The following is a 12663-nucleotide window of genomic DNA, read 5'->3' as shown; positions in this document are numbered from 1 at the left end:
TTTCCTTCTCTGGGGTGTCAGTGAGGATACAGCTTGACAATTTATTTTGTTATTGGGTTCCTTTTCTGGCTGCAGCCTTGAGATAACATGTGACAACCAACCCCCCAAAAAATTTGACGACCAACCCCAACTTGAATTTCTTGCTAGCATCAAGGCCAACAACCATCTGACAACTAATTATCTTGCTAACCACAATCTAAACTATAGTTTACCCTTCACACTTTGTATGGGTAACAAGTGTTTTGTTATAAACCCATTGTGTAAAAGCCTAGAAGAAAAATACTGAGGAGCTAAATATTTTCAATTTGACATGAAAAACACAAACAGTCGTCTCACCTCAAATTCAGCAGTCTAACTCCAAGGAAGACTATGTAGGTGACCTCTGATCCCAATTCTGGATATTTACATATCAAAATTTCACAGACAGTGCCTTCTGGTTCCGAGATATAACGATTGTGACAACCAACCCGTGTGACAAATTACCCCGTTCTCCCCTAGTTTATAGTTACCATAGTGCTTTTTATTTATTTTATTTGTTTGTCTTAATGAGGCCCTTTGAACAGACAGGTGATGCAATGTGGTATGCAGGCCAATGAGTCATTAACACACCCAGCCCACATAAACAGCAGGATGTTCAAACAGCTGATGAGAATGACCCGCACTGACGTCAATGATGTGCTTGCCTTGTGGTTAAAGGTGCAACACGCTCACAGGGTGCCAATCTAGTCAGAGCAGTGCAGCAGTAGTTTTCCATCCTGCAAACATACAGTGTGCAGAAGAGGGTTTGGGGGGGGGGGGGGACTACCAAGGGCCCCAATGGGTGGAGGGCCCTTTAAAAGCCTGAAGTGAGATGTTGTTTATTTTTAATTTAAGTCCTCTAAGTAACTAGCATTGTAAATACATTTAAACTGGCTAAATACATTTGTTGAGTGAATGTAGTCTGTATGCCAAAGAAATAGTGGAGGCTCTACGAGGCCTACCTCACCTCTTACAAAAGGTGTAGGCTATAAAGGTTAAATCCAAGTCTATACTAGGATTGTGCAAGATGAACAGGCAAATCTGAACTTGACGCATGCCTATTGCTTAATCTTAAAACACCAGACTAGCCAGGTGTCAGGATGGGAACTATTCCAATGATCATCAGGTTGCCTAAAGAAAAGGCAGGGAAGATTACTGATTTCTTACAATGCAGGTTACAATGTCTGTTTTCAAGGATTATGTAATGAAGTTATACATGCATTTAAACCTTCTATGAGGACCATCAGTGAAAATAACTATAAAGCTATTCTTTTAGGATTTATTAGTGCCTCTGCATGGGTACTATTTCCTGGGAATTTAGACAAAATGATTTAGGGCAGGGAGACCAGAACATTCTGTGTTAATGGTGAGGACTTAGTTAAAGTTTACTTTGCTTACCCTTTGTCATATTGCCATTATTAATCTGACATAGTCACATATAGGGTTGCAAAGGGGTGGAAAGTTTCCGTTAAATTTCCGGAAACTTTCCACAGGAACTTTCGCTCGGGAATTTTGGGAATATTCAAAATTGGGAATTATAGGAATTAACTAAATGGCGGTCATTTAAATGTTTTTTTTCATATCCAAACATTAATCTAAACATATAAACATTATGTTTTGTCATAGGCAGACAGACATCCATGCAAACTTACACAATAAAAAAAACATTACATTTTAACAGATTTATTTGTAAGTAGAACTTTATCAAGTTTTGATTATTTTACGAACAATCAATAATTTCACTGACCAACAAAAAGATTAATGTTGAGTAATATATATCTAATCTGTCTGACCCAACCCATTCAATAAATTAAGTAAATTGCCCCCCATGTGATGGAGGAATGCACCGTGCATGTAGGGGGCGTGGCATCAGTCAACCTTGCAGTAAGCAGTGTGCTATGTGCAACTTGCCAAGTGTACTTGCATGAAATCTGGTTGTTTTAGTCAAGATTATGCTAAAATATATTTTCCCCAACTATAATTAAAATCACTGTTTAAGCCTCTGTAAACCTGGTCTAGTAAAAAGCAATATATGATATCAAGTTGGGTGTCTCAATAAGCTTTAAAAAAATCTAAAGTTAAATGTTCATAAATAGTATAAAACGTTTGCCAAGACTGAAATAACATAGTTAGAAGGATTTAGTGCATTTGGTTGGCTTTAAATTTAGTAAATTCCCGTTAATTCCCAAAATTCCTGTTCATTCCCATAAATTCCCGTTAATTCCCATGGAAAGTTTATAACTTTGAAAATTCCCGAAATTTTGCAACCCTAGTCACATATAAATACAATACCTCACTACCATGCATCCTGGCGTCTTTTCTTTCAATCACTTTCTAATCAAATGCACGCTCATAGCACGATCTTCAAGACAGCAGGTGCTGGCTTCCTAAAAAAACACTACCTCTTGTGAAGGAATTTCTTGGAGGTCAACTCAAATGGAAGAATATTTCAGGAGACTTGGATGAATTATGAAGCAATATTTATTACAGACTTGGCCAAGGAGAACCGGACTGCAACTCTCTTGACTTGCACTTCAATTCTGACAGACACATGCTTAGAGCTGTGTATTAACCTTGCGCTATCTCCCCAGATCGGGCACCAAGCGTACCAATGTTTTGGTTCAGAGCTGAACACAGTGAACCATAATATTCTAGGAGATGAGACTTTATCTATACAACTGACTTAAGTGTCTCCTAACAGGCTCCAAGGCTGACCTAGAGTATGTGAGACAGACACACAAGATATGCATATATGAACTATTAATCTTTATCATTAATATTACAACTGAAGACCCAAAATTCCCTCACACCTCTTTTGTCCTAAGAAGCTGCTAGAATCAACAACAAACAACTGAAAGCTTCTTGTACTGTAGCTACTTTAATATTCTATAATGAAAGTTAAACTTCTGCTAGAATTCAGAAAGCTCTTAAACAACTTTTTGGGTCTTCTTCACCTTTACGCCTTCACGCCCCCTTTCACTCCCATCAATTGCAGCTAGCATCTTCTCACCCCACACACACACTATGCTGCATAGCTCCCCCACTGCTACACTGGCTACATACACAAGCCGCTCATAATGTATTTAAAGGCTTCTTGCTGCTTTGTACACAGCCTGTAACTGAGCTGAAGGCCATTTTCTGCTCTCCATCATCACGGGAGTCTGTGTGTGTGTGTGTGTGTGTGTGTGTGTGTGTGTGTGTGTGTGTGTGTGTGTGTGTGTGTGTGTGTGTGTGTGTGTGTGTGTGTGTGTGTGTGTGTGTGTGTGTGCTTGCGTGCGTGTGTGAGCCCCCCTTCCCTTCTTGCATCACATCCCCTCTCCTACGTTGTCCTCCCCCACCTGTAATAAAGTCCTATGTTGCATTTGGTCTTCACTCTTATTTATTTAGCCATCATACAGTATGACCACTCCAAGGAATGGCATTATCTTTTTGAACATGGTCATTCATAGTTGACCGATTGTGTGATTGTGCACTCATTGACAAAACTTTTTGTCTAAAAATCAGTGAATATCTCTAACACTATTCGCTCCCGGTCCGTACTGTGTGTGCAAGCTGAAAAATAAATCTGGTGTTAATACACAGCCTAGGCCCTGTAAACCAGTATTTGAGAACAAAGGGTATGTAAATAAAGGGGGCTCATTATAATTAGCAACATGTCCATTTACAGAGCGTTGGCTGTTTATTAACACCAAATTCTTTTTTTATTCAGGGCACACACAAAGGATAGTGAGGCATGGACATAGATGTGAGATTTAACTGATGTTCTTTCATCAACTCTTCCAAGGTCAACAATGAAGCTTCAAGCTTTATTTAATGAATTAGGTTAATTGGCCGTATTGTTCCAGGGTTGGAGAGTAGGATTTACATTAATCTGTATTGCATCATTTCCTTTAAGTCAAAAAAAAGCCTACTAACTGCAATTTGTATGGTTCATAAGAAGTATTCTACATGCTGATAATGATGATGAAAATCACCTGTTCTGTCCATCTATCACTTTTTACCAATATTGTCCTGATTGCCTAATCGAATGCTGTTGGCATTCTCACGACCCCTGGAAGGAAATTCTATTCCTGTTAATTCAATGGCTTTACTGTTATTGGTCCACACACTTTAGGTCTAGTGCTGCCATCCGGTGGACATTTATATTTGATCAACCCATGATGTCAAGGTGAACTTCCATGAAATACAGCATGTCCCGGATGGCTTCATACTGAAATGACAGGAACAACAGAACAGTTCCTTGAAAGACATTAAACCCAAACACACAAGCCCAGTGTTGGATGAGGTTATACTGTATGATCACACAAATACCTGGTTTGCTTTTCAGTGATCAGTGTTGACTAAACAGTTTTTTTTTCAACACTTTAATAATGTTAAAACATGTATTGTCGGGGTTCCCTTTACACTCAGTGGACTGGGTACTAGACTGTATGTGTATAATGTTGTGGTAAATGTATTACTTCTATTTATCATTTATAGTTTTATATACTGTACTTCATTACACGTTTGAGACAGTTGTACTTTACTTCTTGAGACATCCACTTTATTAAAGGTGCACTATGTAACTTTGAGTGTTTCAGAGAAGTAAACATTTATTAGAGATATATTCTTCTCATAACTGAATACACAATTGAGAAAGCAACCCAAAAAAGTTACTGTTTCACTGTGGTTATTTACCGAGCAGGGCCCTGAGTTTTGTTTGTAAATCGATTTTAGTCTTACGTTTGGTTCCAGCATGTGCCTAAAAAATAATTTGGTTTTTAGAATTATTCCAGACTAAGAATGACACGTTGAGAGAATATGTTTTGTAAACTAACTGCAGGCTCTGCAAATGTAAACAAATCCCTCTCCTCTGAAACTGCTGCATAGTGCGCCTTTATGGGGGAACTATTTTATCTTTTGTAAATATCTTTTTACTTTTTACACATCACTTATTCCACAACTTTAAATATAAGTGGAATAAAGATATAAGAGCTAAGTAAAATACCATGAAATACAAATCATTTCTGGACTGCTCCACCAGAAGTAATGCATCAGTGATAATCATAGATAGTAAATAATAGGTGATAATGAACCAAAAACTCACGGGACCATTTCATTATTTTGTACTACTAAGATTTTAAATGCAGGACTTTAACTTGTAGTGGAGTATTTTTCTATTTTCTTAAATTATCTGAATACCTCCTCCATCACTAGTTTGTCTTGTTTTCCTTAACACCCCTGCCACTGGATTAATGGCATTATTTTAAGGATCTTCGTTAAATCATAACCCAAATATATATAGTTAAGCACACTAGAGCATCAGGACTGGAATTATTTCAGCTATACTAAAACTAGCTGTTTGTTGGTAGGTAAATGTGCAAATCCCATCTTTCCAAAAAAGAAGAACATGCCTATCCTTCAGTGCAGTGTTCCTCTAAGCTTAGAGCGCCACCTGGTGGTAAAGGAGCCCTATATCCAGTAAATCTCTCAGGAGTATTCTACACACACACACACACACACACACACACACACACACACACACACACACACACACACACACACACACACAAACGCACACACAAAATAAACGGATTAACTTGTCCCTTAGACACTGAAGGCTCTTTGGGAAGCCATTCATGCAAGATGTCTTCGCATATGATTTTAAATTCCATAATTTAAATTGTAAATTTAAATATAGCGCTCCACTTTCTCTTCTTACATGGGATTTTACACTTGGATGGCTGTTGATGTGTGTGTAATATATCATTTTATATTTCACTCTGCAGTTTTAATTTGTACATTTTAAGTTGGCTTTAGTTGTGTGATTAAAATGTAAAAAAAATCAGACTTGAACTTGATTACATTTTTCACTTGGAATGTTGTTGTGTTTCAAATATCAGGATTCATTGGTTAAAACCGTATAATTTGCTTAGATGCTGTATGTGATTGAAGTTACTATTTATCTTCTACTATATCTTTTGAGGGTTATATTATGTAAGTATGTAAAAAGGGGATAACTAAATGATCCCATCTTATCTAAAACTGTTTAACAAATGAATGTGTTATCGCCTAGTGAAGAACTTGTAACACACTGCAAAATCAGGTTATTTATCTTAATTCAGCATTACAATCCATTTTTATTTTTTATTTCACACTGCATCTGAATCAAACAAACAGTGAAACAGAAAGAAGACCCGAATCAATATATTTAACGGCATTCTGTCAACCCCAGTACTTTCTTATTCTGATAAGTCTACTTGCATCTCTCTCGCTCTCCTCCTCCTCCCACTGCAAGTATTGTGTGATATTGCCTCATGCACTTGAAAGGCTGCTAGGAGAGATACCAAGAGATTTCACACACACACACACACACACACACACACACACACACACACACACACACACACACACACACACACACACACACACACACTCAGACACACACACACGCACACACACACACACACACACACTCAAACTGGGCTGAGCTGGGAGATGAGATACGCAACTTATGTTTGTCTGTTGACTGCCAGAGCTCCGATATGGCTCTTCTGTCCAGCCCTGGGCTCCACCATAGTACAGGAACATAGTAGTACAATTATGGAAAAAATAACATTAGAATTACCAATTAGTATTTATTGTATATTTCTGTGTGGACAAGATGACTCAATCCTATAGCTCAACTAAATCTGAATGGAAAAAGGGCTGTGTTGTTGCAGATGGGTTTAGGTGTCAATCAAAGCCCAGGCATTGATGTAGGCTACTGCCGTCCAGTGGTGAATCATGGGAAATCCCTTGGAACTGTTGACTGCATTGCAGCCAAAAAAGGAAGGCTGGAAGAAGCAGCAGTTATGGGGCAGGGCACAGAATATAAGGGGAGGGGCTTCATTTAGCTCTCTGTTTATCTCCTAATCCCACCCTCTTCTTCTTATTCTGTGCGTGTGTGCTGTTCTGAATCTGGGTGCACTTTCATGACAATTTTAGACAGTGGGGTTGTAAGGCGTTTTTTAATGAATGCATCACCAACAGCATGCAGTGTGACAAACAGTCAATGACACTTGATAAAACTGGTTTATTTGGCTGTTAATTGACCTGATTATAGAATTTCTTGACATTGACATATGTTAGTAAAAGGAGGACCTGAATTTCAGATAACATCAAATTGACCAATTGAAAAAAAAAAAAAAAAAAAATCCCATGAAGTCCGTTACCGTTTACCCAACAACGATTTATTGTTGCGTTTCGACAGGTGATTGTTTGTTCGCAAAAATACAGCCGAGAGAGAGTGTGAGAGAGAGAGAGAGAGAAGAGAGAGAGAGAGAGAGAGAGAGAGAGAGAGAGAGAGAGAGAGAGAGAGAGAGAAGGAAATAAGCCAGTGAATGTGACACTGGTATGGGGGGGTGTCAGCTGATGAGAAGAATAAAAGGTTAAATTGACGCGGTGGAGATCTTGAAGCCATGCAGTTAACAGAATATTGCCTTCAAATAACACTCACACATGCTTTTTTTCCCAAAATCAAACATGCATTGGGTATTCCAGTGGGGGTAAAGAAGTGCACATACTCGACATTTTCAGCAATACAAAACTTCTAAAATTTTAAACATTTTGTAGAGCATGTTACACACTTTTTGTCCATCGATCCCTTTTATTCAGTTGATTGTTTTCAAGCAAGTGATAAATGAACATTATTATTATTATTATTATTAAGTAAAAATTAAAAATATTAAATAAAATATATATATTTAGTATGGATCTGCCCTCGATGCTGCCCATGTGTGTGTGTGTGTGTGTGTGTGTGTGTGTGTGTGTGTGTGTGTGTGTGTGTGTGTGTGTGTGTGTGTGTGTGTGTCACAAAAACCACAAGCAAAAGTCAATCACTACTACTCATTTCCAAAGAGCATTTTTGTAAACGATCAATCGCAAAAACTCATCAGTCATCACTCAAGGCTTTGTGAGTGCAGTTCTGGATCACAGTGGTCACGATCAAGTTCAGCATCTCCTCTTAGAAGCCACCTCACTAAGGCTCGTTATAGTCTATAGTCACCCTTTTGATTTGTGTTTCATAGAAAAGGTCTGTTTTTGTTTGGCATTCCTCTTGGAACAACTATATAGAATTTTGAAAAAAAAAGATAGATTGCTTATTTTTTTTTATAGAAAAGGACTACCAAAAATCATGCAACTACCATTTATTTTTCAGTGAAAACAAAAGCCAGTTGGTACTCTACGTGACTTTGATTTTTCTGCTTTCTTGGTGCTGGTTTTTGGGGGGAGGGTTTTTCAGAGGTGAGGTCAGCGATTGGGCGGTTGTTGTTGTGTTTTCTGTTAGGCACTGCCGTCCTGTTTGAGCCGCTGACTGCGAGCCTTGTAGACCTCTATGAGTAGATCTTTGACGTACTGGATCTCTCTCTCCACTGATTCGGCCTTGTCCCTAAGCTCCCGGTTCTGTCCCTCCAGGCCGTGAAGCTCCTCCTCCAGAGTGTCTAACTCCGCCCTCTTACGCAGCCTGTACCTGCACAGCAAAGGAAAAAAGAAAATGACTGGTTGGTTTTACACACCTTTTTTTTGTTTGTTTTTTGCTGCCTTGCATTATGTTCTAGTGATGTTGTGTGAGCGTGACCTTTGAGTTACATTTGAATATCTCACTCAAGACATGATCCCTTACCTGGGATAACATGTTGGGATGTTTATTTCACCTACTGCAGCACTCATCACTCATCAATTGATAATTTTTCTTTCCAACACTAATATATATATAAAACCCTTTAATACATTTATCTAATTTGACATATGTGAAATAAATAAAGAAAGTAAAGTTCACTTAACAGCTAAACGCTCCCAAAAATGTTGTGAAAAAGGCACACACACGGAAGCTTGTTTGTGCCTTTGCACAATCAAAAAGCAATTAATTTTTTTTTTTGCATTTAGCTGCTGTGTGGACTTTTTTTCTATGAATATTTATTTTTATCCTGGACCAGCAACAACATGGATGTGCATAACATTTTTAATGAAAGAAAGTGACAGACACACAAACACACACCCACACCCACACCCAGACAACACACACACACACACACACACACACACACACACACACACACACACACACACACACACACACACACACACACACACACACACACACACACAAACACACACACAGCAGACATATAGAAAAAGGTTAGGTGGGGCTGAATTTGGCAGGCAGAGAGAGGGACTTTCCATATCTCTCCCACTCTGTGCGGGACATTTTAAGCAGTGGACAGGCTGCTTCATGAAACACTGCTGCCATTTAAAAGTGTTCTTTCAGAGTTCTAAACAAAACTGACCTTACTAGCTTTTCTACATTTTATTATTAAGAACCATATTTACATACATTTTTCCAGAACAAATATTTTAATACAACATCCATTATAACATGTGTATAAAGGTTTAGCCATGTTCAAAAAAAGGAAGTCAGAAAAGAAGAATGGTTACCTGTGAGCAGCAGTTTTGTTCTGGTCTCTTTTCTTCTGCTTCCTCTCTCCAGTGCAGGGCTCCAGCCCGACCCCCATGCCCAGCGTTGGCTTGACGTTACACAGCTCATCCTTTAGCCTTTGTGTGGGCCGGTGGATGGGGACGCCCAGCAGTGACCCCTCTCCCTCCCCTCCTCCTCTGGACAGACATTCATAGCTTTGGTCTGCAAGGCATTCTGGGTAGAGGTAGTGGCCGTGTTGGGGCTCTAATGCCTGTGCTTGTTGTGACTGTGGCTGGTGGTGATCCAGGTCACCTATAAAGCTATGGTAAGGCTCCGTGCCGGCCATGGCTGACTGGTGGTGGAAGTAGCCACCGTCGTTAGCCACCATTGTCTCTTGGGGAATACTTCCAGAAAGTCCTGCGTCTTTGCTGCTGCAGTGCAACACCTCGAGCCCCCCCACCGCGCCCTCATAACTTACATTGACCTTCACATTGTGCATCAACTGTCCCTCTCTCTTGTGGTGGCTGTCGTACGAGCCGCCCAGACAAAACCCTCGAGCGATCTCCTCGCTGCAAAACATTCCTTCCGAAAAACAATAGCTCTCCTCTTCCTTCAACGATAAAGCACATTCTCTCACCTTCTTGACGCTGCTGCCGCCGTGGCAGTTCTTACTGACTGTCTTGAGGGTGGAATAGTGGTTCACAGACAGCTCTGTGCTCCCTGAGTAACTTCCCCTGGAGCCCCCCCACGTCTCCAGTCCAACTTCCTCCCCGACTTTCACAGCCTCGCTGAGGCTCCTGCGCCCCGTGTTGTTGTGGTGGTGGTGGTGGTAGCGGTGGTGGTGATAGTTGTACGGAGCGGGTCGCGCAATTTTGCTTCTGCCGATGGGACCACTGCCGCAGAAGCCAGCCAGATCCAGTTCCCCCGTCGCCAGGGTAACCACCACGGGGCTACTTTCTGATTGGCCGGTCCCGTACGAGCCATAGGGTAATTGATAATAAGACTGGGAGCCCATGGCTTGGGCGCCCTTGTCACATTTTGAGGACTTGTCCAACTTGTTGTTAGTGGCGGAGGTGGACTCTGAGCGGAAGTAGTCCTCCAGCTGAGCCAGCTCCTCCTGCAGTAGTGAGGTCATGACCTCCAGATCCGAGGGCACCTTGACATCTTGTTCTAACGGCGACGCTGGAAGGGATGAGCCGGGAGAAGACTCGCTCGTCGACACAAATGAAGACAAATCAACTTTTTCAGTCATCCAATCTGAATGACCATCACCTATGAAAAATAGAAGAAGAAAAAATTAGCATCATATTATCAGTAAAGCAATCCAATTTTTTTTTCATTCAGCTGTTTGAGTAGATTATCTGAAAAATGAAAAATAAAAATTCAGGAAAAAATCATTTTAAATCACGCAAGGTAAAGAAGGATAAATGCAAAAAAAAGTTGAAAAGTCAAGCAAATATACATCCGACAAATCCAAGTGAACAAACTAACCGATCATCTGAAAATGATTGAACAGCATGGTCTGCATTGGATAAATATCCACTTAGCTGTACTCACTGTACGACATTAGCCCCTCGTGCTGCACTGCGGCTCCGACCTCGGGATGTGGAAAAATAAAAAAGCGTCTTGGCACAACTCACCAATTAAGTGCTGCCTCTGCGCTGACTCCGCCCCCGTGCCCGGCCGTGATTGGCCGAGGCTAGCCTGTCGGTGAGGGGGAGCGCCGAGCTCGCCTGTGGAAATGGGAGGAATTTTCCTGCGAAGGATCGATGCCGCCATTGTGTCGTCTGCTCCGATTAAATTGTTGAAAAGCGCAAACCGTGCACTGGCTGGATGAAGCAGTTGTCGGAACACCTGGAGACCTGTTTGGGGGGGAAATGACAAAAATTAACTTATTATGTGACAATTTTTTGATTTTGCCTTTAAAAAAATCCCAGATTGTGTCCTTTAAAAGCACTTAAAAATTACCAAAATATATATAATTTAATTTAAAAAAAAAATTAAATATGTTATTAAAATTTTAAATTTTAACAAAAAATGTATAACTCAAAATAATTAAATGTATTTGAGTTAATTGAGTTCAAATTTAATCCTTCTCTTTCCAGTTCACCTGTCAGCTTATGCAGTGAAGTCATTACTGATTCATGTCACCACAATTAGCAAAAAATAAGGTGCAAAACATTAATAAGAATTCTTTGAAAAACAAATCACAAGGAAAATAAAATAAAAAACAGCCTACATGAGAGACTTCTTACATTTGTGGAATAACATGATTGTATACTTAAACTTAGCTTTCATTTAATATAAACTATTTTACAGAATGTTGTAGTTGTAGAATAACATTTGTTGTAAACTGAAGACTGTAACAACAAAAAGTCAATAAATGTACTTGTTTCTTCACATAAAAAAGTAACTTTGACATGGTCCCTTTAAAATAGGCTATCAATAATGGATAAAAATAGACCTGTCAATGACGTAAATTAACGGCTGAAAAACACATTGTTAAATATAATGTGTGTCTGAGTGGGTTTGTTTGCTAAAATAACTAACTTTCTCCCTTTAGAAAGCAGCTGTACTCACCCCATAGTTTCTGAATAGTCTTGTAAAGTGCGTTGCGAAAGAGCAAAGCACGCGGAGCTTTAAGGCGATGAGGTAAAAAACGGACAGTTTTTTAAAAAGCCATATTTTTTCCCCTTTTGGAAGTCAGGGACTCTTCGTCAAGTACCTATTTCGACGCACAGACTAGCAGACACAGAAAGTTTTTAAATCCGCTACTTCTGCAACTCCTGATGCCCGGACCTGATCACGGCGGACGGAATCAATGCGCAGTTTACAGAGTTCACCCGGCCGTTACGTCATGAACCTGGGGACTTTCCCATTACCCAGCGACCACAGCCTATTTGCTCCTCTCTCTCTCACTCCACTGACAACATGTCTTTAAGCAATTTACTTGTTGTATTTGTATTATTTATGGGAATAGCCTACTAACATTGTAAACAATGCATTACTTAGTTGTAAAGTGACATGATGATTTTGTGTCCTTTATGTGGGCATTCCTATGTTGCAAAAAGTATTAAAATAATGTTGCCTAATTGAATGAATCTAAATGAGTAAAAGTCTGCTAGAAAGAGTGAGTAAACTTACATGAAAACACGGACATATAGCAACCTACACTCCAGGCATATTCCCCAATAGTTAAACAACATGTT

The 12663-nt window shown here is 39.8% G+C and overlaps 1 protein-coding gene across 1 annotated transcript; it reads right to left on the bottom strand.

Moving 5' to 3' along the window:
• Positions 1-6783: 6783 nt before the first annotated feature.
• On the bottom strand, positions 6784-12229 carry atf5b (activating transcription factor 5b). Its single transcript, XM_080053561.1, has 4 exons — positions 12035-12229; positions 11095-11316; positions 9475-10726; positions 6784-8509 (listed from the first exon to the last, which is right to left on the bottom strand). The coding sequence occupies exons 2-4, from the start codon at positions 11231-11233 to the stop codon at positions 8323-8325; spliced, it is 1578 nt and encodes a 525-aa protein (XP_079909687.1). The 5' UTR covers positions 11234-11316; positions 12035-12229; the 3' UTR covers positions 6784-8322.
• Between the last annotated feature and the right edge of the window lie 434 nt (positions 12230-12663).

The sequence above is a fragment of the Ammodytes marinus genome (assembly GCF_949987685.1).
Source record: "Ammodytes marinus genome assembly, chromosome: 3".
Classification (NCBI taxonomy): Eukaryota; Metazoa; Chordata; class Actinopteri; order Uranoscopiformes; family Ammodytidae; genus Ammodytes; species Ammodytes marinus.
Note: the sequence above shows the minus strand (reverse complement) of the source record. Positions and strands in the feature narration are given on the sequence as shown.

Excerpts from the sequence above, each read along its gene's own strand:
- atf5b (XM_080053561.1), bottom strand. The coding sequence starts at position 11,233 with ATGGCGGCATCGATCCTTCGCAGGAAAATTCCTCCCATTTCCACAGGC. Across the intron at positions 10,727-11,094 it reads GCAGAGGCAGCACTTAATTG|GTGATGGTCATTCAGATTGG; the intron begins GTGAGTTGTGCC and ends TATTTTTCATAG. Across the intron at positions 8,510-9,474 it reads AACAAAACTGCTGCTCACAG|GTACAGGCTGCGTAAGAGGG; the intron begins GTAACCATTCTT and ends TTTGCTGTGCAG.